We start from the raw sequence: 27,358 nt of genomic DNA, 5'->3' as shown, positions 1-27,358 counted from the left end.
TAGATGCCAGTGTTGTAGCTGTACTGGAACAGCTTGGCTAGAGGCGCGGCTAGTTCTGGAGCACAAGTCTTCAGCACGACCGTTGGAATGCCGCCTGGGCCAACAGCCTTTGCTGTATCCAGTGCGCTCAGCTGTTTCTTGATATCACGTGGAATGAATTGAATTGGCTGAAGACTGACTTCTGTGATGTTGGGGACCTTGGGAGGAAGCCTACATGGATCATCCACTCGGTACTTCTCGCTGAAGTTGTTAGCGAATGTGTCAGCCTTGTCTTTTGTACTCTCATCCAATATACCTTTTGGATTGTCTTCTCTTGAAAGCCACTGATTGTTTTTCCCCACACACTTGGGGGAGGGGAACAAAAGAAGTGAGGGGAATCTTCATCATTGAGCTATAATGGAGGATCGTAATAGCCTCATGATGGGTCAGACAAAATCCCCGTGTGAACCTTTGGTCATGTTGGCTTTTAATGCGTTTGCAGTTAATGCTTCCCTGGGAGATTCCACTTGTCCAGTTCTCTCTTTAAAGAAAGAATTTGCATTTATGTAGCACCTTTCAATGTTCCAAAGTGCTTTCAAGCCAATGAAGTACTTGTAAAGTGTAGTCACTTGCAATGTAGGGAAACATGGCAGCTAATTTGTGCAGAGTAAGATCCCACAGCAATGAGATAATGTCCAAGTCACCTGTTTTTAGTGATGTTGGTTGAAGGATAAATATTGGCCAGCACACTGGAGCGAACTCCCCATCTCTTATGGTGACATGGATTTTTTATGTCCACCTGAGGGCAGACAGGGCTTAATGTTTCATTCTAAAGACAGCACTTCCGACACTGCAGCACTACCTGACGTGTCAGCCTAGATTATGTGCTCAAAGTCTCTGGATTGGGGTTTAAAGTCACAAACTTCTGATTTCGAGGTGATGGTGCTACCATTGAGCCAAGGCTGACACCTAGGACTATAGGGCTCCAAACTTGTAGCAAGTTTCAGTAATTTGTTTGAGGTCAATGACTATGTGTAAAGAAAAACTTGCCAGAATTTAACCTAATTCTTTATTTACATACTTTACAATCCTGTCTCCTAGTTTTCCCAACTATATCCATCTCAAACTCAAATAACCTATTCACCTAAACGGAATATAAATTTCATCATTTTAAAAACTCAATCATACCTTCTCTTAAATCTATATTGTTCTCATGAAAATAGCCCCAAATCCAAAGATACCATATCCCCAGCCATATTTGGCAACCAAAACTACACACCATATTTTAAATGTGGCTGTACTTGGGGTCACTACTAAGGTCCCAGTCCAGTAAATTATTTCCCAAACATTGCTTGTATCAACAAACATTTCTGTCTTGCCTCCTTCTATCCTTTGTTTCCTTTTTATGAATCCTAACCACTCGTTGCATAAAAAGGGTTTTCCTCGTGTCGCCTCTGGTTCTTTACTGTACCCTCTGATTATTGACCCTTCAGCCATTGGAAACAGATACTCTTGATTTACTCTAGCCAAACCCTTCATGATTTTAAACACCTATCCAATCTCCTCTTGTCGTTTGCTCTAAGGTGACCAACCCCAGCTTATGCAGTCTATCCATGTAACTGTAATCCCTCATCCTTGGAACCATTCTAGTAAAACTATACCCTCTCCAAAGCCTTCACATCATTCTTGAAGTGTGGTGCCCAGAATTGGATACAGTACTTCAGCTGGGGTCGAACTAGTGTTTTATATAGGTTTAGCATACCTTCCTGGCTTTTGTACTCTATGCCTGCCTGCCTTTATTTATTTATTTATTTATTAATTTATTGATTGATTGATTGATTGATTGATTGATTAATTAATTAATTATAAAGCCCAGCATCCCATATGTTATTAACTGCTTTGTCCTGCCATCTTCAAATATATCTGCACAAACGTCCCCAGGTCTCTGTTCTTGCACCCCCTGTGCCCCTTCTAATTTACTCAAAGTTCATCTTGCTAAACCAGTTATCATTGGAGCCTGTGTGGGCCATTAAGGATCAACATTGGACCAAATTGTTATTGCTCCTCTTTGAATCCGCTGACTTAACTGAATTTCAGATAATTTATTTATATCCGCTGTTTTATTGATGAGCAAGCTGCCATGTTCCTTTCTTGCATGCACTTTTAGTTTGACTGTGTTGCTCCTTACATATTGGTGGATTAGAGCATTTGTTCTGCTGGCATTGGATTCGTGCCTATTTGTCCAGTCAAACTATTACATGCACGCTCCCCCACCCCAAATGGATTCACTTGTGTAAACCATCTTGTTTCCTTTTAATTTGATCTAAATTAGATCTTGCAAGTAGTTGTACTCTGGTCTCTTGTTTAACAAGAGTTGCACAGTTAACACATTTAATCCCAGTTCCAATTAGTTTAGATGCTTCCCAATTGTCTTTTCTCAGCCCAATCTGGTTTAAATACTGCTTATGCCTTCTGAAAAGCTTACCTTCTCCAGAAAGTGTCCTCTAGTTGTCTACAAATGAGATTCTCCTTTTTTGAAAATAAACTTTTTTTAAAAATTGGGTTCTCGTGAATGTAATTTTATTGTGTGTGTATATATTTAAATTTGTTGATTTTTTAGTTATTTTTCTTTAAAGTGGACAGACTAACAAATATAATTTGTACCCATATGTAAAGCCATCAGAGTCCCTTTCATTTGTTGTTCTTAAAGACATTCAACCTGCTATATAAATCAATTACCTTGCCTCCCAGAATACAGGAAACTTTGTGCTATCCGGGACCGAGCTGTTGCCATCCCATCAAAACTGCCGGACAAACCAGCGCTAATGTTGAAACATACGGAGATTTTGAGCTCCGTATCTGGCAACAAACCCTGTTGCTTAGCAACAGCTTCTAAACAGCCGGCCGTACCTTGCAAGCGTCTCTGTAGCTTAGCAACAGCTTCAGCGAGACCTTGCAGAGCCTGACTGGTGGGGGAAAAAAAAGGAAAAAACACCCTAACGAAACGGCTCCTGATTTTTGCTGGTAGCTCAAGCATTCCGGACAGTTAACCTCCGGATAAACCAAAGTTTCCTGTAGGTGTTTGATGTAACTGGTAAGCTGCTGCTTGGTTAAAAAGTACCCTCACTTGACTGGGCCCTCCCAATTCATTCAGTACAGAGAACTCATTAGGGGAAATAAATAGTGAGGAGAGTGAAATGTAACTAAGATGTATGTACAAGAAAAGTGACCGAGGGCATCATCCGAAAATACAGCGCCAGTTTCCACACATACGCTGATGACACCCAGCTCTACCTCACCACCACCCCTCTCGACTACTCCACTGTCACTAAATTGACATCCAGTACTGGAGGAGCAGAAATTTCCTCCCACAACTAAATATTGGGAAGACCGAAGCCATTGTCTTCGGTCCCCACCACAAACTCCGTTCCTTAGCCACCAACTCCATCTCTCTCCCTGACATCTGTCTGAGGCTGAACCAGACAGTTTGCAACCTTGGTGTCATATTTGATCCCAAAATGAGCTTCCGACCACATATCACTAAGACCACCTATTTCCACCTCCGGATTATCGCCCGACTCGACCCCTGCCTCAGCTCATCTGCTGCTGAAACCCTCATCCATGCTATTGTTACCGCTTGAGTAGACTATTCCAATGCACTCTTGGCCAGCCTCCCATGTTCCACCCTCCATAAACTTGAGGTCATCCAAAACTCTGCTGCCCGTGTCCTAACTCACACCAAGTCCCGTTCACCCATCCATCCCTGTGATCGCTGACCTACGTTGGCTCCTGATTAAGCAACAGCTCTTTTTTTAAAATTCTCATCCTTGGTTTTTAAATCCCTCCATGGCTTCGCCCCCCCCCCCCCCCCCCCCCGTGTGTCTCTAATTTCCTCCAGCCCCACAACCCTCCGAGATATCTGCACTCCTATAATTCTGGCCTCTTAAGCATCCCTGATTATAATCGCTAAACCATTGGTGGCTGTGCCTTCTGTTGCCTAGGCCCTAAAAAGGAATTACTTCCCTAAACCTCTCCGCCTCTCTAGCTCTTTTTCCTCTAAGATGCTCCTTAAAACCTACCTCCTTGACCAATATCTCCTTCTGTGGCTCGGTGTCAAATTTTGTTTTATAACGCTCCTGTGAAGAGCCTTGGGATGTTTTACAATGTTGGAGGCACTATATAAATACAAGTTGTTGTTGAAGGCCAGTAAATATTTTAAATCAGCCATCTGCATCCAAAGCTTGTAAATGCCTGTCCAAGGGAAATAACATTAACCCATTTGGAAGCAGTAAAAAATATTTTGGTGTCTTTCAACCCTTTTCCCAAAGTGACTTTGAAGCTAGACCAACCACACGTGCCACACTGAAGTTGTTCTATCTTTTTCTGTTGCTTTTGGCATGGCTGTGGTGTTTCCCTTTGTAGTGCTGTGAGGAGGGGTAAAAGAAATAAGGGAGAAAAACCAAGCCTCAAGAATAGCAGTGTAAATCCTCATACTAACTCCCATAGTCACAGCTCCTTCGGTAGAAAATAGATTCCCTGATTTGTCAAACTCTTGTTATTTATAGCAACAAAGGTGAGTTGGAGTGAATCAAAGAAATAAAGGGATAACTTGCATGAGGGAATATCTCAAATATGGAATCTAATTAAAATCAAGATTGGGAACGTAATAAAAACAGAAAATGCTGGAATTCCTCAGTAGGTCAGGCAGCACCTGTGTAGAGAGAAACAGAGTTAACGTTTCAGGTCGATGACCTTTCGTCAATGTAAATTGCACAGTAGTAGAGTGATCCCTGTATGCTGCTTTTAGAAAAAAAATGACTATAATATTCTGTGCAAGTACTTGTATAAAATTGTGTCTGGGTTTTTATTTCAGGTACGTGGTGTTGGAACGGGAGGCATTGTTTCCACTGCCTTTTGTCTGCTGTACAAGCTGTTTACCCTGAAGTTAACTCGAAAACAAGTGATGGGCCTAATAACACACACTGACTCTCCGTACATCCGGGGTTTAGGATTCATGTATATTCGGTATGTCTGTGCTTTTGTTATACCCAATCATTTAAAATCTAGATACTGTGAAACCTGCTTAAATTCACATTGCTTCACTTTAACCAATCTACCATTAATTCCAGGCATTTGAGACAGGTGATGATGATAGAGAATTAACCCAATAGAACCCAGCCTAGAATACTGATACTCTCTGCCCAAGTTGCAAGAAATTCACTAAGCAGAGATCCAACACGTTATTGCACTACAAGCATTTTTAACAGATGTTTGTCTTGAGATGTCAGTTAGTGGACTGTGCTAAATGTAATACAGTACTAACTGACTACTGTACTTGAAACAACACACTCTGCTGACTGGCACTCTAGACAAGTTTGTGTTTAAAATGCTTGTGGTGTAAGAATCGTTACTGTTGTGAGGGAGTTTCTTGTGACTTTACAAGTGAAGTAGCAGTTCACCAGAAGTGCAAAGGTGGGATCTAGATATTGCAGTCTGAAATTGATGAGTGTGTCAATTTGGGATAATTCAAACTGGTTCTTCTGATTCTTAGCTGAGCTGTCACTCGGGTTGGTCAATGTCTTGGATATAGTGACTAACTCAATTGGCTTTTAGTTTGGAACACTGGGCTGATTAAGGGAAACTTTGCACTTGATATCTTTGGCAATCAGAAGCTAAAAATCTGCACTTTGACAGTATATGCTTTAATTCAGTGTGCAGACTACTATAATGCCAAAACAAATGTGATTTTCAAGTGTGCTGTCAAAGATGCTTTTACACTGAAAAAGTATAGCTGACAATGTGTGCCCCTCTCCTGTTATTTGTTTTATTCATTCCTGGGATGTGGGTGCCCTTGAGAAGGTGGTGGGTGCTTTTATATTTCCTGCATAAGGAACTATGCTGCCTTACTCTGGTAACGGTGGATACTCTCAATTTGGCAATCTCCTGAATATACAAATGAATTTGCCAGCTCTGCTTGTGCCTGGCATCTGATATAGCATGGTTCCAGGTGAGACTGCAAATTGGGAGAGTTGTATCGGGAGATCAATGTAGCCCAGCTCTGCAGAAATCAAAATTGCAATGTAAAATAGTTTTAATATGCACATAAGTGATGTATATTTATGCTGTATATCTGCTGTATATTTATAACATCTTGAATATTTGTAATTTTATTTTGAAGGTACACACAGCCCCCAGCTGACTTATGGGATTGGTATGAACCTTTTTTAGATGATGAAGAGGTATGTTGGCAAGGATTGTGCTTTTCATTGTCTTTGGGCATGGTGGAGGAAGAATTATCATAGGAATTGGTGTTCAAATTAATTTTAGAAAGCCAAGTTTTTCTTTTATAGAATCACAACATATTGTAGGTGTAAGTATTTGTGTGAGGAACAATATTTTAAATTGATTTTCTTATTGCCATGATAATTATGCACAGAGTAATTGTATTTTGTTCACATCATATTGGGTGCTGTGACTTTTGATGAATTGACTAGTCCCATTTAGCATCAAATGTGAGTGGATCCCTAAACTCACTCATCTTCTATCCTGGATTTTGCAAACTTGAATTCGAGGTAATGTAAGGCTGAATGTCAGCTAATGTCTGTTAGAGGCCATCCTGCCCCAATCCAGTTTAAATTTTTACAGGAATAAGAATTGTAGGTTTTCTCTTTCTGCCCCACTTAAATGCAGAACTTTCCAATAATCTGTTTAACAAGTGAAGGAGATCTTGGGTGCTGTTATGTAGTTAATAGTGTAATTAGTTACAAAATATATATACTAAAACCATGTGGGTATAGTTTCCTCCCCTCGTCCCTCCCAGATGTGTACCTTTCACTGATACTTAACATACAAAAAGGGACAGGAAAAGACCACTAAGTCCATTGAACCTGTCCTGGCATGGTGTAACTTGCACACATTGTCACCCTTGGCTCTTTGCACTTCAGCAACCACTCAGACATGGGGAGGAACTGGGAAATTCCTTCAAAAATGAAGGTGATCACGCTAGCTCCAGGCAATCATGGTGACTGGTAACCCAGCTACAATTTGTATATAGAGATGTTTACCACTCTTGGGAATTCGGCCAGCTCCCTATTGAATGCTTACTGCAAATCTGCACTCGCTGCACAGGCCAGCAACTTATCCACGGGTTGACAACTGTACTTCCTCGTAACTAACCTTGACTTGGTGGTAGCACTCTCGCCACTTAGTCAAAAGGTCGTGGGGTTCAAGTCTCATTCCAGAACCATGAACACACAATCTAGGCTGACACTTCAGTGTAGTACTAAGGGAGTGCTGCACAGTTGGAGGTGCCGGCTTTAGAATGAGACGTAAAACTGAGCTCCTGTCTTCCTTCTCGAGTGGATGTAAAAGATCCTATGGCGCTATATGAAGAAGAGCAGAGGCGTTCTCCCCAGTGTCCTGGGCCATGTTCATCCCACAACCAACATCACCAGAACAGATTATCTGGTCATGTATCTCATTGATGTTAGTGGGCCTTTAATGTGCACAATGTGCAACGGTGACTACACTTCAAAAAGTACCCCATTAGATGTAATGCATTTTAAGACTTCCTGAGGTTGTGAAAGACATAATATAAATGCAAGTTCTTTCTTTAACCTAGTGAAAGTTATTTTCTTTAAAGATCACTGTTTTTGTAACTTTATATCCCCATGTCCTCTAACCCATCTAGTTCAAGTAGTTCATCCACGTGGGCAGAATCTAATCCCTTCATTATTTTAAAGACATTGATCGTATCTCCTTGAAATTTACACTTTGCTAATGTAAAAGGCACCAGCTCCCTGGGCCTGTCATAGCTAGTTTAATGGCTCTCAGTTTATTAGTTAAGGAGCCTTCCTGAACTTTTTCTAGGGACTTGATACCGCACCATATGAGGGGTCCGAAACTAGACACAGTACTCTGGATGCAGTCTGGTCACTGCCTTCTACACAGATAGGAATGCATGCTGCACTTGTCAACATTAAAAGACATCTGCCAGGCGCATTTGCTATTGTATCAAGATCCTTCTCTTATTTTCATCAAAGGCCCGTAACACCACATGCATCTTTGTGTCACCTGCAAATTTGTGGATAGTTCCCCCGATGCACTGATTCAGATTATTGATAAAGTTGAAGAGCAATGAGTGTAACTCATCTCTGCAAACTCCACCAGTGGTTGACCCCATGCAGAGCCACTGTCATTAGCAACTACTGGATTATTAACTTCTGGATTTCTCGCAATTTGTTCATAACTATTCAATCATATTTGTTTTGGCTTACGATATTTAGAAAGTACTGATCATAGACCAGATTCAAAGTCTGGTCTGGAGACTGAGTGCTTCATCATTCTAAGTTTTACTTTTTGCCAGAAAAAGCCTAAACGCGGTGAATTCAGATTATTTGCACTGTACGTTAAATTTAAAGTGCACACAGAGATTTGTACTGCCCTTTATATTTTATGTATGCTCATTGTGTTAACTTGATAGGCTACAAAAAATTGAGTGCAGATTACCCAATATGCCACCAAATAGTGGTAAGCATGTTTTCATATGCATGAGATATGTTGGCATATTATAATGCTCATAAATACATTTTTCAAAGAATGATTTCTCAATTTTGTTTCAAGTCCTGGAAAAAGTATGAGATTGTTGTTGGCATTTTTTAGAATTTTGGAGAGTGATTATCAGAGGTGAATGGTGGCACATAAGCAGCAATGATTTATTCAAATCATTTCCCATTCCGAACAATTAAAAACTATGTAAGAGAAACAAAATGGTATGCAAATGCTGCTATGTACAGGAACAAAAATGGAACATGCTATCTTGTTCTGGTGCAATCTCTCTTTTTCCATGAGCATTCTGGAAAAAAAGTTGGGCTTTCTTTGATTTTACTTGTCTCAAGTTTCTATATTTAACATGTGGAAAATGGATTAAGATCTGAACTAAAACGTTTCCTACTTCATGTGTTCAAAACCACTTGCGAGCAGCAGCTGTTCTTTGCTTCTACTTAAAGCTATGATTTTAAAGTCTGGATTTGATTCCTTTTGTAGTAATTTTATTTATAACTATATTAGGAAGCTAGTTTACATAGTTGCACATTAAACCCGTGCTGCTGATGTAACCAGTTAATTTATACGGTTGTATTCTTAAAAATTCAGGACATTTTTTTTGGGAAAGGGCAGAAAGAGATGGTACCGAAGAGACTGTTGATCAGTTTCTAGTAGTGAAGAAGTGCTGAGTACTGCCCATTTTTGTAATCTAAATGTTTCCATGTATATCTAGATAAACGCGCTGATAAGGATATTGAGTTCAGTTGACCTCTATATAATTTAGTGTCTTTGATCGACTTCCACTTTAATGTTGTTTATGTAATTTTCCCATCCCTGCCACAGACCTTTTCAACCATACCTATTCATTGCAACAAAGATATTTGTAATGCATTAAAAATAACAATTTTCATAGGATCATTTTTTTAAATTCTGATTTGATTTTTTTTCTCCAGTTCATCTGTACACAGTGAGTTGGTAGTACTGGACACGCTTTAAGTAGCGTACTTAAGTACACCGTTAGAACACGAAGCTGCCATTCTGCCTGTGATTACATCTGTCTCCATCAAAACTTTAGATTTGAGCCTGAGTTTAATAAAGCTCTGAGACTGCTGGCATTTAAGCTAATTGCCCTGTTTTCTTCTTTAGATCTTCATTGGGCAGCAGGTGAATTTGGAAATGTAGCTGAGCAACACTATTGATTAATGTGTGTGAGTGCAAGCGCTTATTTTATGTTTAGACTGTCTTTTTTGTTTTTCTAGCCTAATAAAATCTGATTTTCCTGTGTGCTTGCACTGTAGGTTGGAAACTGACAATAGCTGACTAACATGTCCTGAGCTGTGAGAGGGCATGGCAAGGAAGCAATCATGCGGTAATGACCCTTTTCCAAAGACAATGGTCATTGTGGACTATGCAGTTTCAAAATATATTATATTGAATGTTAATTGATAATACCTCACTGCTTCATGGCAGTTGGTTTGCTATTGCTTCAAAAAGTTGTCTTAATGTTAAATAGTGTGAGACTCACAACATACAAGAAGAAAATTGCACGGCTTGCCGACAGTTTTCAAATTTAGCTACAACCTTTGTAGCTATATAAGTGTGTTGGTCAATTTGCGTTGCTGGTATACCAAGTAATTTTGTGCTTTAAAAGTGTACTAGGATTTGAAGAGATTTGGCTGTGGGAGGTTTTTTCAAACAGGACAATTAAATGCAGCTTTAGATCAACTATTGAGGGGGTTGGATTATCTCAGTCCTAGGAGAAATGGTACCTATTATTTTACAGATACATGCAAAACATTTGCATAAGCTGTTAGTGGTATTACAAAAGTTTTAATAGGAACAGTCTAATTTTTTAACCATTTTATTACAGGCCTCAACATTAATTTTGGGATAGGCTTGAAAGTTTTGCAGGTAGAACTGCATGTGAAAATGATTAGGTTACATCAAAGGTAGTATTTTTTTAAAACAAAAAGCTGGGGTTCCTCGATTATTTCACATGCTAACACAAATGTGTGAAGGGTAAAAGATCAGTTTTACCAATGGTATGTTTTTATTGTGTTTTTCAGGAACTAGATGTAAAGGCTGGAGGAGGGTGTGTCATGACAATAGGAGAGATGATTCGTTCTTTCCTTACTAAACTGGAATGGTTCTCTACTTTATTTCCAAGAATCCCAGTTCCTGTTCAAAAGAATTTGGACCAATATCTCAAAACTCGACCAAGGAAAATTGCCAAAAAAGATGGGAAGGATAGTATGGAAGAAACAGAGCGTCTTTCAGAACGTAGACACTCGAGGTAATGTATTTGGATTAATTAAATGTCACAACATATATTTAAAATGCTATTTGTAAAGCATTTACAATTTTATAGCAATTTATTGACTTGTCTTTCAGGTCACCAAGAAGATCCCTTAGTCCACGCAAATCTCCTAGGCGATCCAGAAGCAGAAGTCGTCATAGAGAAGGCCATGGATCTTTTGGTTTTGACAAGGAATTAGAAAGAGAAAGAGAACGGCAGAAAAGGGAACGCGAGCAGGTTAAAGACAGAGAGCGAAGCGAGAAGGATAGACATAAATCTAGAAGCACAGACAGAGGCATAGACCGCAGGCGAAGCAGAAGCAGAGACCGACACAGAAGTCGAAGCAGAGATAAAAGGAGTGATAAAAAAGATAGAGATAAAGAGAGGGAGAAGGAAAATGAAAGAAGCAGAAGAAGAGACAAAGATTATGAGAAAGACAAAGAACGGGTAAGTGATAGAGACAAGGAAAGAAATGTTGAAAAAGAACCAGAGAGATCTAGAGACCGGGATAAAAGAAGCCGATCGAAGACAGAAGACAGAAAACGTAAGGAAGAAAGAAGAGAAAAAGATGAAAAGAGACATAAAGATGATAAAAAGGATTCAAAAAAAGATAGAAAGCATAGTAGAAGCAGGAGCAGAGAGAAAAGACATAGAAGCAGTAGTCCTGGCAGAGGTCGTGTCAGCAAACGTAGTAGAAGCAAAAGCAAAGAGAAATCTAAACACCGAAATGAACATAAAGAGAAATCAAACAAAAGAAGCATTAGCAGAGAAAGGACTGACGAGAATGACGGTGAACGGATAAAGAAACAGCGTAGTCATAGCAAAGAGAAAGTTCGCAAGCGCAGTCGAAGCAAAGAACGATCTCACAAACAAAGTCACGATGATGGTAAGGACCATTCAAGCAAACCAAGCCACAGAAGTCTCAGTACAGAACGAGAGAACAAAAGCAATGCAGAAGGGTGGTTGCAAGGCAATACCACTGACGATGACTGAAAAATTACTTAAATCTCTAATTGTACAGTGAATAAATTGTTTTGCTTTTGAACATTTTCTTTTTTTAAAAAAAAATTAATTATGCTATGGCTAGGATAAACACGTCTTCAAATTCCTGTAGCCTGCAGATGATATTTCCTGTTTGTAGGAAGTGCCTTTGGTAACCAGCTGTTCAACTTACCATTGTAATTCAAGACCAACTTTATTCTGTACAATGTAGTTGATACAAGATTTGTTTTTGTTTGAAATAATGTTTTTGCAAGTATACTATGTACATATGTTGAGAGTTTTAATCATTGGCACAACTGCCATGTTGGTTCATTTTGTATGATGGGCAATAAACTGCCAGTACTTAAAACTGTTGTTTTAATACACTGATAGCATTTATGTCTGACATATACATGCCCTGTAGTAGATATCCGTAAGTTCAACAGCATTGTACTGGTTTTTATTTTCTATTTATTTAATATGAGACCATGCAAATCTTTGAGGAAAAAGGTGGATGATGCCATCTTTATTTGGGGGAAATTACAGTACATTGGCAAATACCAAAATTGGTATTTCCATGGCATTCCTGCAAATATTTATGTCGAAGTAGCTAAATTTTAAAAAGAAATCCAGAAGCAGTATTGGTAATATACTAGATTTTAGTGTGTAGATTAGGAAGATACAATCAGCTACTTAACATTAAGGTGTTTTGCTTATGCAGTAAATCCCTTGCAAGGCATACTTTTAAGTCTTGCATTTTTGTCTTGTAGCTTGACTAATAATGACTCGTTCATTTTGTTTAAAAAAGGTTCAGAACATGTTGAGCTTCGTAAGATGACCTGATGTTAATTTTTTTTAGGTTTTAATGGATTAAAAATGGCATTTTCAAGTTTAAAATACATTTTTATAAAGCCAGTGTACATTTTGGTTACAGGAGGAATACATTGATACATTTTAGTGGTTTTTGGCATTATGCTGTGGAAAAATAGGGTTTTAATGGTTGAAGTAATTTGTTCTTGGCCCCTAGGATTCATTTGGGTCTGAGAAAGGTGGTGTTCTGCCTACTTCTGGTATGCCTAAAATTTACATTATGAAATTGGTAAAAGTTTGCTTGGTCTTGTAAAACAAAATTATGATTTTGGAGCTTACATTTTGAAAAATAGTAATTTAAGTTGACCCAATGTAATAACATCAATCAGTGACAACAGAATAAAATAAAGAGCAGGCTTTCAAATTATTCCTGCTCATAAGAGGCATTTGGCAGGATAGTAAAGAATTGCTGGCGTGTTCCTGTCCTGAGGTGATTTTAGTGGCAATACGTCTATAAATATAATGGTACCTAATTGTTTTGGGGACTATTATGTGAATGAGAAACCTCAAAGGCCAAAAATAATAAATGGTCCACATAATACTAATTCCCTAGCCTGTTATATACAGATGCTTTCCCTGATTGCAAAAGGGGAATATTGGTGAGGTGACTTCAAGGTGGGACTGCTATTAGCAATGACCAATGAATGTATAACATCCAAAAATACTACTTAATGTTGCTTGTTCTGATGTGTGATGTACAGTTTATGGAGGCCATTTCAGAAAATGTAAGGGCATAAAGTATATTTTATATGTAAAATTTATTATCCAAACATTGCAATTTGAGAGTATGGTTATAGAATTGGACATTCCAGGTAAATTTTGAGTCATTTCAGAACAGCAGAACTGAACAATAGTGTTGATGGCCAATTCTCATTGGGAACTTTGATTTCAGGTGCCAGTGCTGAAGAAATATATATTCTATACATGGTCTGTAAAGAAATAGCTAATGATTTTCTCCTAGTGAGGGGATGAATGCACAGGCAAGCTGATCTGTTGAAATCTTTACAAACTACTTTAGTCAACTGCTTCAGATGCTGTGTAAGTTTTTCATATTTGGCCAGTCACTGGATTATTGATTGGATTGTGTGTCAGCCATTGATTTTACTTAACAAGTTCATTATCAAAATTATACCATTCGGTAAACTGCTTAACTTGTTAGTGTTTAAGGGTTCAATTTTATTTTGCATTCTCTAACTTCCCAGACATCCACTAATTCACATTTCTCTTCAGATCCAGTATACAATTACATTGTGAGTATAATTATTTATAATCACATATCCATTAATAGGATGTGCCTTTTTTTTAAAACTGCAGCCAGTTTGTGTACATGCCTTCAGTGTTTCTTCCACTGGCTGCAGCAACCCAGTAGTTCATAGCATGAGAAGTACACCTTATAAAAGAAAGCAGTTTTCAGAATGTTAACATTAAGGAACAAATAATCTGTACCATTTGTGAAATGCAGAAAAGGAGAAAGAATCTAATGGCACTTCAAAAGGCTATTTGGAGTGTTTAGTGTATAGTGTCCCTAATGGGTGCTCCATGCATGCAGAAAGTGGCATTGGCCACAAGTAACTGTCCTTGGAGAAAAGTCAAATCAGTGATTTAATGCTACTCCAAAACAGGCCTCAGGTAGAGCTTAAAAAAATTAAATGTAATAGTTGTCTTTTAACTTAACCAAGTATATTGCTTAAACTCCCCAGGGAATCTCGAGAGCAGGGATGTAGCTGCTTCTGTAAATGTAGAAAAAGGAAACGAAGCCATTCATGTCCTGACCCCCACAATTTTCTAATCCCTTAAGCTATGCAGCTGGTCTCACGTGATTATTTTTTTTTCTCTAAATGTAAGATTAGGGCTCCCCGATGTCTGATCTCTAAATGTAAGATTAGGGCCCCTGATGTCTGAACGTAAGTGCTATGCAAGAAACTGCTGTAGATATTTAATAACTCTAAGGTGGTCCATTTTATTTAAGCTATACTTGAAGTTCAACGTTTAAGCAGACCCCACAAGCCAGTAAGGATCTTTAGTATTTCAGCACATGGTTCCAGGTTTAAATTAAATTAAAGCTTTTTTTTATTGCAGGAGCATCTTTTTCATGTGGTACAAGTTCCACCATTCCTTCAAATTCAGAAATGATTTTGCTGCTATAATGCAATTATATAGCTCAGCATTGTTACTTACAGGAGTAGAGGCCAGGTAATTGCTCTACAGGTAGAAAGAGTTCCCTCAAGCTGCTGCTGTGTGCCTCCTCTTGAGACAGGGATGTCAAACTGATTTTATATGGTGGGCTTTATCTGACATCCTGGCACTTGGTGGGGACCACTTTGAGCAGAAATTATTTGGACACAGTGGGGTAGAAATTGGCATGCACTTTGCCTGTTTCTTGGGCACAATGTACACCCATTTCTGGGTGCGAGGTCCTGCACCAAATCTGTGCCGGTGGTATGCCCACCGTCCTATTGGTTCTCATTGTTTTTGGGGGTTCCTAGAGGCTGCCTAATAACGGCATTGAATTAATTTAAATATATGCAAATAAGGGTCCCGTCTTCACAGTACTGCTGCTGGCTCCCACGTAGCCATCCTGCATTTTCCACGTCCAAGGACTTACCTGCAAAGCAGCCGGCCCAAATTTGATCCCCACTGTTTGGCGCGCTGCCTCTGTAGATGCAGCCGGTACCGGAGCTCCCCTCTTATTAACGTGAGGTCCTGGCTACTGTCACGCACTTGAATTTCCACCCCACTATTTCTGCAGGATTCTGCATGTAGTTTTTCAAAAATTCTCTCTGAAAATGGTTTTGATGCAGCTTTTTTTTGGGCAATTACATTGCGCGTCTTAGCAGCATCACTTACGTGGCAAGCATTAGCAAATGCCTCTGAGATCAGAATGTTGTGGATTCAAATCCCACTCGAGACTGCACGTTATTCCAGGTTTACACTTAAGTGCAGTACTGAGAAAGTTCTCCCCAGTGTCTTGGCCACTACTTATCCAGGAAAGTGGAGATGAGGTAGAAGATCAGGCATGATCTTATTGAATGGTGGAGCAGGCTCGAAGGGCCAAATAGTCTACTGCTCCTATTTCTTATGTTAATCTGTTTTTGTGATGCTGGTTATCTGGTCATTATCTCATAGCTATTTGTGGGACCTTGCGCAAATTGGTTGCCGCATTTCCTACAGTACAACTATGACCGACTACATTTCAAAGTACTTAATTGGGTGTAAAGTGCTTTGGGATGTCCTGAGGTTGTGAAAGGTGCTGTATAAATGCATATTATTTTACTCAATTAATTTAGCAAAATAATCCCTGCCATCAGGACAGCAGTCTCCCTCATTCCATTGTTCAGCTGCTGATTGAAAGATACCAAGCGAGAAGCCGACAGAGGAGACCGGCCCTGACCAGGGCAATAGCCCCAGGGTTGTTTGTGGAGATTGTTGCACTAAGTCGAGGGAGTGGGGCTACAGTATGCGGCTGTGCCGTGCGCTGCTCCCCTCCTCTCAGAGCCCAACATGAACGGTGACAGTTGGAGCTTGCAATGTAAAATAAGTGCAATTCCTCAAGCGCAGTGAGATTTCTCAGCCTCCGTCACCTTGTGGAAGCAGTCTTTTTCATTATTTACCCACAGTAAGGTCCCCATGCTTCACTCATCCCTTTATTGGCTGCACCCCTCTGCCACTCCCACTCACCATGTTGCTGCTGCTGCTCCCAGTTTTGCAGGAAATACTGGGCACCATTCCCCAGACCCCTCTTCACCCCAATCTCCCGACACATTCTCAAGTCTTCTCTCCTCCGAGCCCCTATTCCCCAATCTCCCTCAGGCAACTCTCCCCAACTCTCAGTACCCTGTTGCCCCCTCCCTCTATTTCCCCCCCACCCACCCTGTCCCAATCTCCTGACTCCTATTCTCCCCTGGGCAACTCCTTGACTTTCCCCCACCACCAACACCCCTGAGTCCCAATCCCGAGTATGCTATGCTTAAAATTCTTATATAAGGTTAATATTACACTAATTAATCTATTTGCATTTGAGTAGTTTAATGTATGCGTTTGTTTCAATGTCTCACTGAACTGGAAAAACGGCTAGGTTCGGAAGACTGATATTTCTCTGGATGTCCTGGCAGCTGTCGGGCTTTTTTGTTAGAACACTTAATGTAGAGTTTAGCAATATGTTGCTTTGTGATTACTTTCTTCCCTGTATAAATAAACATCTTGTTCACTGTTTTTACTACATTATACAATTTATCATATGTCTTCCCACTATGAGGTATAAAATAAAACATGCAAATGACTGGTGAGTGAGGATGCATGGTTATTGGAAAAGGTGGTAGAGCAACGCATCAATTTTAAGGCTGCAAATCCAGATGTGCTATGGAAGAGATGAATGCTGCTGTTCTGATTATAGTAGTACCATGAGTCCAAGAGCCAGCCTGATACTATTTTGTAGTTTCTGAAAAGGTAATCTTCAACAGCATCTTGAGTGCAGAACACTAAAATTTCTCAAAAGGGGAAAATATATATAAAATGGTTTCCCCACCTATGATTATACAGATGACGAGTGTCATAAACTTGTAATGTATTTGTTTGGGATCTGGAAGACCCATAAAAATGCATATATAACTAAAGCCAAAATAATACTGATCTATATAGTCAAAACAGTAAAATAGATCAGAGAAAACATGCTCATAGTAGTCAGACTGCTGTAAGTACTGTGTCTAGTTCTTCCTGCTGTCCTGGCCAATATATTTATCTCACCAACGCCACTAAAACAGATTATCTGGTCATTATCTCATTGCTGTTTGTGGGACCTTGCTGTACACAAATTGGCTGCTGCATTTCCTACACTAGGAAGGAAGAATGAGGAGAAGCAATATAAACTAAATGGTACAATTTTAAAGGGGGTACAGGAACAGAGAGACCCAGGGGTTTACATACAGAAATCTTTGACAGTGGCAGGACAAGTTGTTGAAAAAGCATTCGGTATCCTTGGCTTTATAAATAGAGTACAGAAGCAAGGAAGTTATGCTAAACCTTTATAAATCACTGGTTAGGCCTCCGCTGCAGTATCGTGTCCAATTCTAGATGCCACACTTTAGGAAGGAAGTCAAGGCCTTGGAGAGGGTGTAGAGGAGATTTACTAGAATGGTACCAGGGATGAAGGACTTTGGTTATGTGGAGAGACTAGAGAAGCTGAGATTGTTCTCCTTGGAGCAGAGAAGGTTAAGAGGCGATTTAACAGGTGTTCAAAATCATGAAGGATTTTGATAGAGTAAATAAGGGGAAACTGTTTCCAGTGGCAGAAAATTAGTAACCAAAGGACGCAGATTTAAGGTAATTGGCAAAAGAGCCAGACGCGAGATGAGAATTTGTTTTGATACATAAGTTATGATCTGAAATGCACTGCCTGAAAGGGTGGTGGAAGCAGATTCAATACTAACTTTCAAAAGGGAATTCGATAAATAGTTGAAGGGGAGAAAATTGCTGGGCTACAGGGACAGAGCAAGGGAGTGGGACTAATTGGATAGCTCTTTCAAAGAGCTGGCTTAGGCACGATGGGCGAATGGCCTCCTGCGCTGTAAGATTCTATGATTACAACAGATTATACTTCATTGGCTGTAAAGTGCTTTGGGATGCCCTGAGGTCATGAAAGGTGCTACATGAATACGAGTCTTTCTACTTAACATCAGGAGTAGGCCCTTCGAGCCTGCTTCGCCATTCAATGAGATCATGGCTGATCTTCTGCCGCTTTCTCTTCTAATTAACAAGGTACAACGACAACTTGTATTTATAAAGTGCCTTAAACATCTCAAGGCGCTTCACAGGAGTAATAAGACAAAAAAATTTGACATCGAGCCACATAAGGAGAAATTAGGGCAGATGACAAAGTTTAGCCAGAGGTAGGTTTTAAGGAGTGTCTTAAAGGAGGAAATAGAGGCTTAGGGGTGGGAATTCCAGAGCTTAGGGCGTAGGCAACAGAAGGCATAGCCACCAATGGTTGAGCGATTATAATCAGGGATGCGCGAGAGCAGAATTAGAAGAGTGCTGATATCTGGAGGGGTGGGGGGATGTTGTGGGGCTGGCGAGGCCTTGAGGGATTTGAAAACCAGGATGAGAATTTTGAAATCAAGGCATTGCTTAATCGGGTGCCAATGTAGGTCAGCGAGCGTGGGGGGGGGGGGGGGGAGAGGGTGTGATGGGTGAACAGCACTTAAAGCGAGTTAGGATATGGGCAGCAGAGTTTTGGATAAGCTGACGCTTAAGGGAGGAAGGCCGGCGAGGAGAGCATTGGAATAGTCAAATCTAGAGATAACAAAGGCCTAGATGAGTGTTTCAGCAGCAGATGAGCTGAGGCAAGGGCGGAGACAGGTGATGTTACGGAGGTGGAAATAGGCAGTCTTGGTTATGCCGCGAATATGTGGTCGGAAGCTCAATTTGTGGTCAAATATGACGCCAAGGTTGCGAACAATGGTTCAACCTCTCTGATGTTAGGGAGAGGGATGGAGTCGGTAGCTAGGGAACGGAGTTTGTGGCAGGCACCGAAAACAATGGCTTCAGCCTTCCAAATATTTAATACGAGACACGTGCAAGAATTCGTTCAAAGAGTCACGAGTCTGATCTCGAATGACATGTCTGAGTTATGAGAAGAATGGAGAAACCTGGGCTTTTCATCCTTAAAGGGAGTTGGCTGAGTGCTATATATTGGGAAAATCTTCATGCTAACGGTGATCAACACATGAAATGAACTTGCAGATAGAGTAGTGGAGGTCAAATCCTTGGAATCATTTAAGAAACAACTAAATGCTGAAAAGGGACTAGTATTTATGAATGGATGTATTAAGGTGCCCTGCCTCATCTGTAATTATCTCGTGATAGTTGACCATTTAGAAAAGGTAAATCTGGAAAATTATTTTAAACTTAATTGCAAGAGCAGGACAAGGAGACACCAGTTCAAACTAGTAAAAAGTAAATTTAGGACTGATATCGGGAAGTTTTTCTTCACAATTTTTGCAGGGCTCCTGGAAAGGGCAGGGGAGTGGGACTAGCTGAGTCTCGGCATAGGCTCGACTTGCCGAATGACCTACTTCCGTGCTATAACCATTCTATGATTCTATAGTGTAATCAATACATGGAACGGAGTAGAGTAGTGGGGACAAAAATCCTGGAATTATTTGAAACAATTGGTTGGTGGGGGTGGGAGGGGAGAGCTTTGAGGATCTTGCTGGATATATGACCTAAGATGAGCTGAATAGCTTTTCTCATCTGTGTTTTATATAATCAGGGATCCATAGCATTTATTAATGTAAATTTTAAATTGAAAGGTTAGTATTTTTCCTTAAATCCTGGAGTTTAAATCTAGACTCTTTAACCACCTAGGAGCTACAGTGTATATATCTTCATGTTGCATTTGAATATGGTGATTAGATTCAGTGGGAAAACTGTTCCTTGTTTGTAATCTTACTCCCTCCCCTCCTTGCCATGTACTTAATCATCCAATCCTTTCTCACTTAATAATTTGGATGCACCTCCTGCCTAGTACTCTTCAGCCTCATAGTTTTCTCCTTACTGGGGCCACATCCTTTGAATTACGCACCCCCCCCCCCCCCCACCCCAACCCCAACCCCAACCCCCGTTCACCTGGTATTATGAGGTCTGAGTTGCCTATCCATTGATTGGCTGAGCTTCATATTCTCTCCATCACCAAGACCGCATACTTTTCCCTGTGTAAAATCACCCGTCTCCACCCTTGCCTCAGCCCATCTGCTGCTGAAACCCTCATCCATGCTTTTGTTACCTCCAGACTCGACTATTCCAATGCTCTCCTAGCCGGCCTTCCATCCTTCATAAACTTAAGCTCATCCAAAACTCTGCCCATATCCTAACTTGCACCAAGTTCGATTCACCCAACACTCCAGTGCTCGTTGACCTACATTGCCCCCAGTCTGAATGCCTTGAATTAAAATTCTCATCCTTGCATTAAAATTCTCATCCTTGCTTTCAAATCCCTCCGTGGCCTCGCCCCTCCCCATCTCTGTAACCTACTCCAGCCCTATAGCCCTTCAAGATCTCTGCATCCTCTAATTCAGGCCTCTTGACATCCCCGATTTTTATTGCTCCACCATTGGTGGCCGTGCCTTCAGTTGCCAAAGCCCTAAACTCTGGAATTCCCTCCATAAACCTCTCTACCCCATCTCCTTTGAGATGCTCCTTAAAACCTATCTTTTTGACCAAGCTTTTGGTCACATGTCCTAATATCTCCAAGTGGCTCGGTGCTCCTGTGAAGTGCCTTAGGATGTTTTAAGGATGCTATATAAATGCAAGTTGTTGAATGCCATAACCGCTAAATGTGTGGGTGTATTAAATATGATTTTCAGCTTTGTCAAATTTCATACTGTTTTATTACTGAGGAAAGGAAAAATTAAATTCAGATTTTCAGTTTACTAAACTACAGTACTTTACTATCCTAGTAGCGGCTTGCTGAAAGGGCCACGTAATTTGAGATTGTTATGGAACTAAAGGTAATTCATCTGTTTAATGTTTACGAAAACCATTTACAAATGGTAAGTAAAATAGAGAGATGAGTTCCCCTATAATTCAGACAAAACTTCAACAGTACTTTTGAAAGGAATATTGTGTAAATTCAAAGATTCTGAAACAATGTTAAAAGTAGATGGAAAATCAACTCTCGTGATTCAATGAATTATAAGGCCACCTGTACCAGTAAGGATCATGTTACAACATGAATCACATGACATTTGTGACTACATTAAAACCAGAAATACTGATGCAATGGTTAAATAAAGTTGGCTGTTTGTATTTGCAGCAATTAAACTTTGTGTCTGAGGAAAGTGCGTTCCAAAACAATTTTTCAATCAACAAAATTGTTCAGAAGAAAAACAACCTGTATTGATATAGTGGCTTTCATGACCTTAGGATGTCTCAAAGTACTTTACAGCCAATGAAGTACTTTTGAAGTGTAATCACTGTTGTAATGTAGGAAACGCAGCAACCAATTTGCACACTGCAATCTCCCACAGTCAGCAATGTGATAATGACCTGGTAATTTGTTTTAAGTGTTCGTTTAGGTATAAATATTGGCCAGGGCACCTGGGAGCACTCCCCTGCGTGTTGAATAGAGCCATGAGATCCTTTACGTCCACCTGAGAGGGCAGACAAGGCCTCGGTTTAATGTCTAATCCGAAAGACGGCACCTCCGACAGTGCAGCACTCCCTCAGTACTGCACTGGAGTGTCTGATTAGCTTTTGTGCTCAAGTCCCTGGAGTAGAGTGGGACTTGACCCCACGACCTTCTGACTCCGACGAGAGTGCTGCCACTTCAAAATAGGACGTTGAGGTAAAGTCTGTAGAGAATTAATTTTTCAACACAACACTTCTTTATCAGGATAACATTCAGTTTGCATATTATAATCAACTTATCACTAAACAAATTTAAATTAGAATTGCTAATCCTTTAGTATGGGTCAGTCTGACCACACCAATGGCACCAACAGCTCTGTTAGCATCAACTATGACAATAACTGGCAAAAAAACATTAACCCATTGTTAAATAGATTCATCCCTCAAAACTCCTGTGTATTCTGTAGCTCTGAAATTGTAGATTGGCGAATTGAGCTTGGCGATCGTTGTGCCTAATTTGAAGTGCTTCCCAAATTCCAGTCATCGATTTTAATGGCTTGAGCACCAGGACTAACTACCCTGAATCAGATGCGTTGCCTTCCATGCCCCATTCTCCAATCTGCTTCTGTCAAGCAGGCCTTTGCCTGGGGAGAAAAGGTTTGTATTTTTCAGTGCTTGGATATATAATCTTGTGACTACAACATTATTTGAATATTGAGGTTGTAAACCACTAAGTTTCACTTTATTGAGTTCAAAGTGTCATTTGAATCTCTTGATCAGATTATTCCCTTTATTTGTTATTTTACACAATCAACCCTTGAATAGATTTATTCCTTATAAATCACTCCCCTTTAGATTACAGCTGTGCAATTAAATGTATAAGTGTGTGATATAGTCCTCTTCTGTATAACAAGTGATTGATCATTGTGTGGTCAATACGCTTTATTTACCAGGATTTCATCTATTTAGACAGTTAAACAGTGGAACCTCCCTTATCTGCCATCAGCGAATACGCGAGAGTTACCACATTTTGATCTTGCATGGACGTATAGCAATAAGCTGGGCACAAGAATGAAAAGTGCAGTACAAATTGAATGTAATCCTTAGGCTGTGAAGTTGATTTATCTAAGGAATATATTGGTAATAGTATTGTACAATGAGGTCACTTTTGCACAAGTCTTTGTCCTGCAAACGTTCTGGCTGATAATTGATAGGAAAACAGTATTGGCATAGATGCTAGAGATTCCACTGGAAGAGAGGGGTAAATTTTGCAATAAGTTATGGCGTGGATCTAGTTCAATCCACCCAGTATGCGGCGTTCCTGCTTGCTACGTCATTCTGTGCCCACATTGAACAACACTCCCCAGGAGGATTTCTACAGGCACTCCGAGAGCGTAAGTGAAAGGAAATATCGGAACTGACTCAATTGAAGGCACAAGCAGGACCTCCAGAACTTCTTCGATAGCAAAATACTGCGGATGCTGGAAATCCGAAATAACAACAAAATGCTGGGAAAACGCAGCAGGCCAGGCACCGTCCGTGGAGAGAGAAATAGTGTCAACGTTTCAGCTTGAAGCCCTTTGTCAGGACTGAGAAAACACAGGAAATGAAACATTAAAAGGCCAGTTTGGGGGCTGGGAAATGGGGATGAAAGAACAAAAGAGAAGTGAAGAGACATTAAGAGGTATTCAAAATGAGACGAGATGGTGATAGGACTAGTAAAGACAAAAGACGGCTCTAGATGAGGTGTGAAATGTGCTAGCAAAATTAGAGCTGCCATGTGGGAGAGGAAAAAAAGGGGGAAGGGCACAAAACAAATGTGGATAAAAAATATATATAAAAATGTAATGGGGGCCGAGGTTATGATCTGAAATTGTTGAACTCTATATTGAGTCCGGAAGGCTGTAAAGTGCTTAATCGGAAGATGGGGTGCTGTTCCTCAAGCTTACGCTGGGTTTCTGTGGAACAATGCAAGAGCCCAAGGACGGTGAGGTCTGAGTGGGAATGTGGCGGTGAATTAAAATGACAGGCGACCGGAAGCGCGGGATCACCCTTACGGACTGAACAAAGGTGTTCCACAAAGCGGTCACCTAATCTGCGTTTGGTCTCCCCAATGTAGAGACCACATCGTGAGCAGCGAATACAGTATACTAGATTGCAAGAAGTACAAGTAAATCGCTGTTTCACCTGGAAGGGGTGTTTGGGGCCCTGGACCATGGGAAGGGGGGGAGGTATAAGGGCTGGTGTTGCAACTACTGCGCTTGCACAGGAAGGTGCCAGGGGAAGGGGTGTTGGAGGTGATAGAGGAATGGACTAGGGCGTCTCGGAGGGAGTGGTCCCTACGGAATGCTGAAAGGGGAGGGGAAGATGCATTTGGTGGTGGGATCACATTGGAGGTGGCGGAGGATGATCCGTTGAATGTGGAGTCTGGTGGGGTGAAAGGTGAGGACAAGGGGAACCCTATCGTGGTTCTGGGAAGGAGGAGCAGGGGTGAGGGCAGAAGTGCGGGAGATAGAATGGACACGGTCGAGGGCCTTGTCAACCACGGTAGAGGGGAATCCTCGGTTGAGGAAAAAGGAAGACATGTCGGAAGCACGGGTGTGGAAAGTGGCATTGTCGGAGCAGATGCGGCGGAGATGGAGAAACTGAGAATGGAATAGAGTCCTTACAGGAGGCGGGGTGGGAGGAAGTGTAGTCCAGGTAGTTGTGGGAGTCAGTGGGCTTGTAGTGAATGTTGGTCAATAACCTATCCCCAGAGATAGAGATGGAGAAGTCGAGGAAGGGAAGGGAAGAGTTGGAGATGGACCAGGTGAAGGAAGGGTGGAAATTGGAGGAGAAGTGAATGAAATTGTCTAGTTCAGGGCGAGAGCAGGAAACGGCACTGATAGTCATCAATGTACCGGAAAAAGAGGTGAGGGAGGGAACCCGAGTAGGACTGGAACAAAGAGCGGAAGCTGAACGCTAAATCTCCGACACCTGCTCCTACCTCCACCTGGACCATGACCCCACTGCCGAACATTAAACCACCATTTCCAAGACACTCACTGACCTCATCTCCTCTGGAGATCTTCCCCCCACGCCCGCCCCCCCCCCCCCCAACCATGGCCACCAACCTCATAGTTCCCCAACCCCACACAGCCCGCTTCTACCTCCTTCCCAAGATCCACAAACAGGACTGCCCTGGTAGACCCATCGTTTCAGCCTGTTTTGCCCCACGGAACTTATCTCTTCCTACCTTGACTTTATCTTTTCTCCCCTTGTCCAGTCTCTTCCCACCTACATTTGCGACTCTTCTGACGCCCTCCGCCACTTTAACAGTTTCCAGTTTCCTGGCCCCAACCGCCTCCTTTTCACCATGGACGTACAATCCCTCGACATCTCCATCCCCCACCAGGATGGCCTGAGGGCGCTCCGCTTTTTCCTTGAACAGAGGCCCAACCAGTCCCCATCCACCACCACCCTCCTCCGCCTGGCTGAACTTGTTCTCATATTGAACAACTTCTCCTTTGACTCCACTCATTTTCTCCAAATTAAAGGTATTGCTATGGGTACCCGCATGGGTTCTAGCTATGCCTGCCTTTTCCTGGGATATGTGGAACACTCTTTGTTCCAGTCCTCCTCAGGTCCCCTCCCTCACCTCTTTTTCCGGTACATTCATGACTGTATTGGTGCTGTTTCCTGCTCTCGCCCTGAACTAGACAATTTAATTCACTTTGCCTTCAATTTCCACCCTTTCCTCACCTTCACATGGTCCATCTCCGACTCTTCCCTTCCCTTCCTCGACTTCTCTGTCTCCATCTCTGGGGATAGGTTATTGACTAACATTCACTACAAGCCCACTGACTCCCACAGCTACCTGGACTACACTTCCTCCCACCCCGCCTCCTGTAAGGGCTCCATTACATTCTCCCAGTTTCTCCGTCTCCGCCACATCTGCTCCGACAATGCCACCTTCCACACCAGTACTTCCGACATGTCTTCCTTTTTCCTCAACCGAGGATTCCCCTCTACCGTGGTTGACACGGCCCTCGACCATGTCCGTTCTATCTCCCGCACTTCTGCCCTCACCCTGCCCCTCCCTCCTGGAACCATAATAGGGTTCCCCTTGTCCTCACCTTTCACCCCACCAGCCTCCACATTCAACGGATCATCCTCCGCCATTTCTGCCACCTCCAACGTGATCCCACCACCAAACGCATCTTCCCCTCCCCTCCCCTTTCAGCATTCTGTAGGGACCGCTCCCTCCGAGACACCCCAGTCTACTCCTCTATCACCCCCAACACCCCTTCCCCTTCGCACGGCACCTTCCCGTGCAAGCGCATAGATGCAACAGCTGCCCTTATACCTCCCCCCTTCCCACTGTCCAGGGCCCCAAACACCCCTTCCAGGTGAAAGTGATTTACTTGTTGTACTTGCAATCTAGTATACTGTATTCGCTGCTCACGATGTAGTCTCCTCTACATTGGGGAGACCAAACACAAATTGGGTGACCGCTTTGTGGAACACCTCCGTTCAGTCCGTAAGGGTGACCCCGAGCTTCCGGTCGCCTGTCATTTTAATTCACCGCCCCATTCCCACTCAGACCTCACCGTCCTCGGGCTCTTGCATTGTTCCACGGAAACCCAGCGTAAACTTGAGGAACAGCACCTCGTCTTCCGATTAGACACTTTATAGCCTTCCGGACTCAGTGTCGAGTTCAACAATTTCAGATCATAACCTCGGCCCCTATTACATTTTTATATATATTTTTTATCCACGCCTTTGTTTTGTGCCCTTCCCCCTTTTTTCTCTCCCACATGGCAGCTGTCTCTCATTTTGCCAGCACATTTCACACCTCATCTAGAGCCGTCTTTTGTCTCTTTACTAGTCCTATCACCATCTCGTCTCGTTTTGAATATCTCTTAATGTCTCTTTTCTTTCATCCCCATTTCCCAGCCCCAAACTGGCCTTTTAATCTGTTTCATTTCCTGTGTTTTCTCAGTTCTGACGAAGGGTTTCGACCTGAAACGTTGACACTCTTTCTCTCTCCCCGGATGTTGCCCTGGCCTGCTGAGTTTTTGCAGCATTTTCTGTTGTTACTCCAGAATTTCTTGCCGGCTTGCGGAGCTGCTCACCATTACAGATTGCAAACTGCAGGTAACATGATGCGCGGCCTCTTGTCCCATGCCGCGTTGTCCGCTAGCTCCAAGATCTCAGCCGTTAGGTAAAGATAAAGTAGCCAGCAAAGGATACAACCAAAACTAGTGGTGTTCTGACAAGGGTTAAAAAGAACATTTTTGGTTACATCATATATAATAAAGACCACTTATTTAGTTTTCACAGAATAATGGATAATCGTGACATCCAATCCTGAAAGCACCACAAAAAACCAGCATACCATTTAATGCAAATATAATTTGACGTATTTAGTCACTAAATCAGTAGTCTTGCTACAAGGCATAAATGCCCCTACTATTATAAAATAGAAAATTGCTGACGTTCCTGTGGCACTGCTCACAGGGTGTTACAGGAGTGGGCCATTTAGCCCCTCAAGCCCCTTCTGCCATTCTTCAGGTTTTGCACATG

At 41.7% G+C, this 27,358-nt stretch overlaps 1 protein-coding gene across 1 annotated transcript in view; it reads left to right on the top strand.

Moving 5' to 3' along the window:
• prpf38b (pre-mRNA processing factor 38B) overlaps positions 1-16,882 on the top strand; it is a 29,419-nt gene extending 12,537 nt beyond the window's left edge. The window contains exons 3-6 of the mRNA XM_085982446.1: positions 4,853-5,004; positions 6,158-6,218; positions 10,590-10,816; positions 10,915-16,882. Coding sequence (XP_085838572.1) covers positions 4,853-5,004; positions 6,158-6,218; positions 10,590-10,816; positions 10,915-11,812 — 1,338 coding nt within the window. The 3' untranslated portion in view covers positions 11,813-16,882. The remainder of the gene's footprint in view (positions 1-4,852; positions 5,005-6,157; positions 6,219-10,589; positions 10,817-10,914) is intronic.
• Positions 16,883-27,358: the final 10,476 nt, after the last annotated feature.

This window comes from Somniosus microcephalus, chromosome 3 (genome assembly GCF_052327205.1).
Source record: "Somniosus microcephalus isolate GS21.2 chromosome 3, FLI_Smic_1.0, whole genome shotgun sequence".
Taxonomy (NCBI): Eukaryota; Metazoa; Chordata; class Chondrichthyes; order Squaliformes; family Somniosidae; genus Somniosus; species Somniosus microcephalus.
This window is presented reverse-complemented; position numbering and strand designations above follow the sequence as displayed.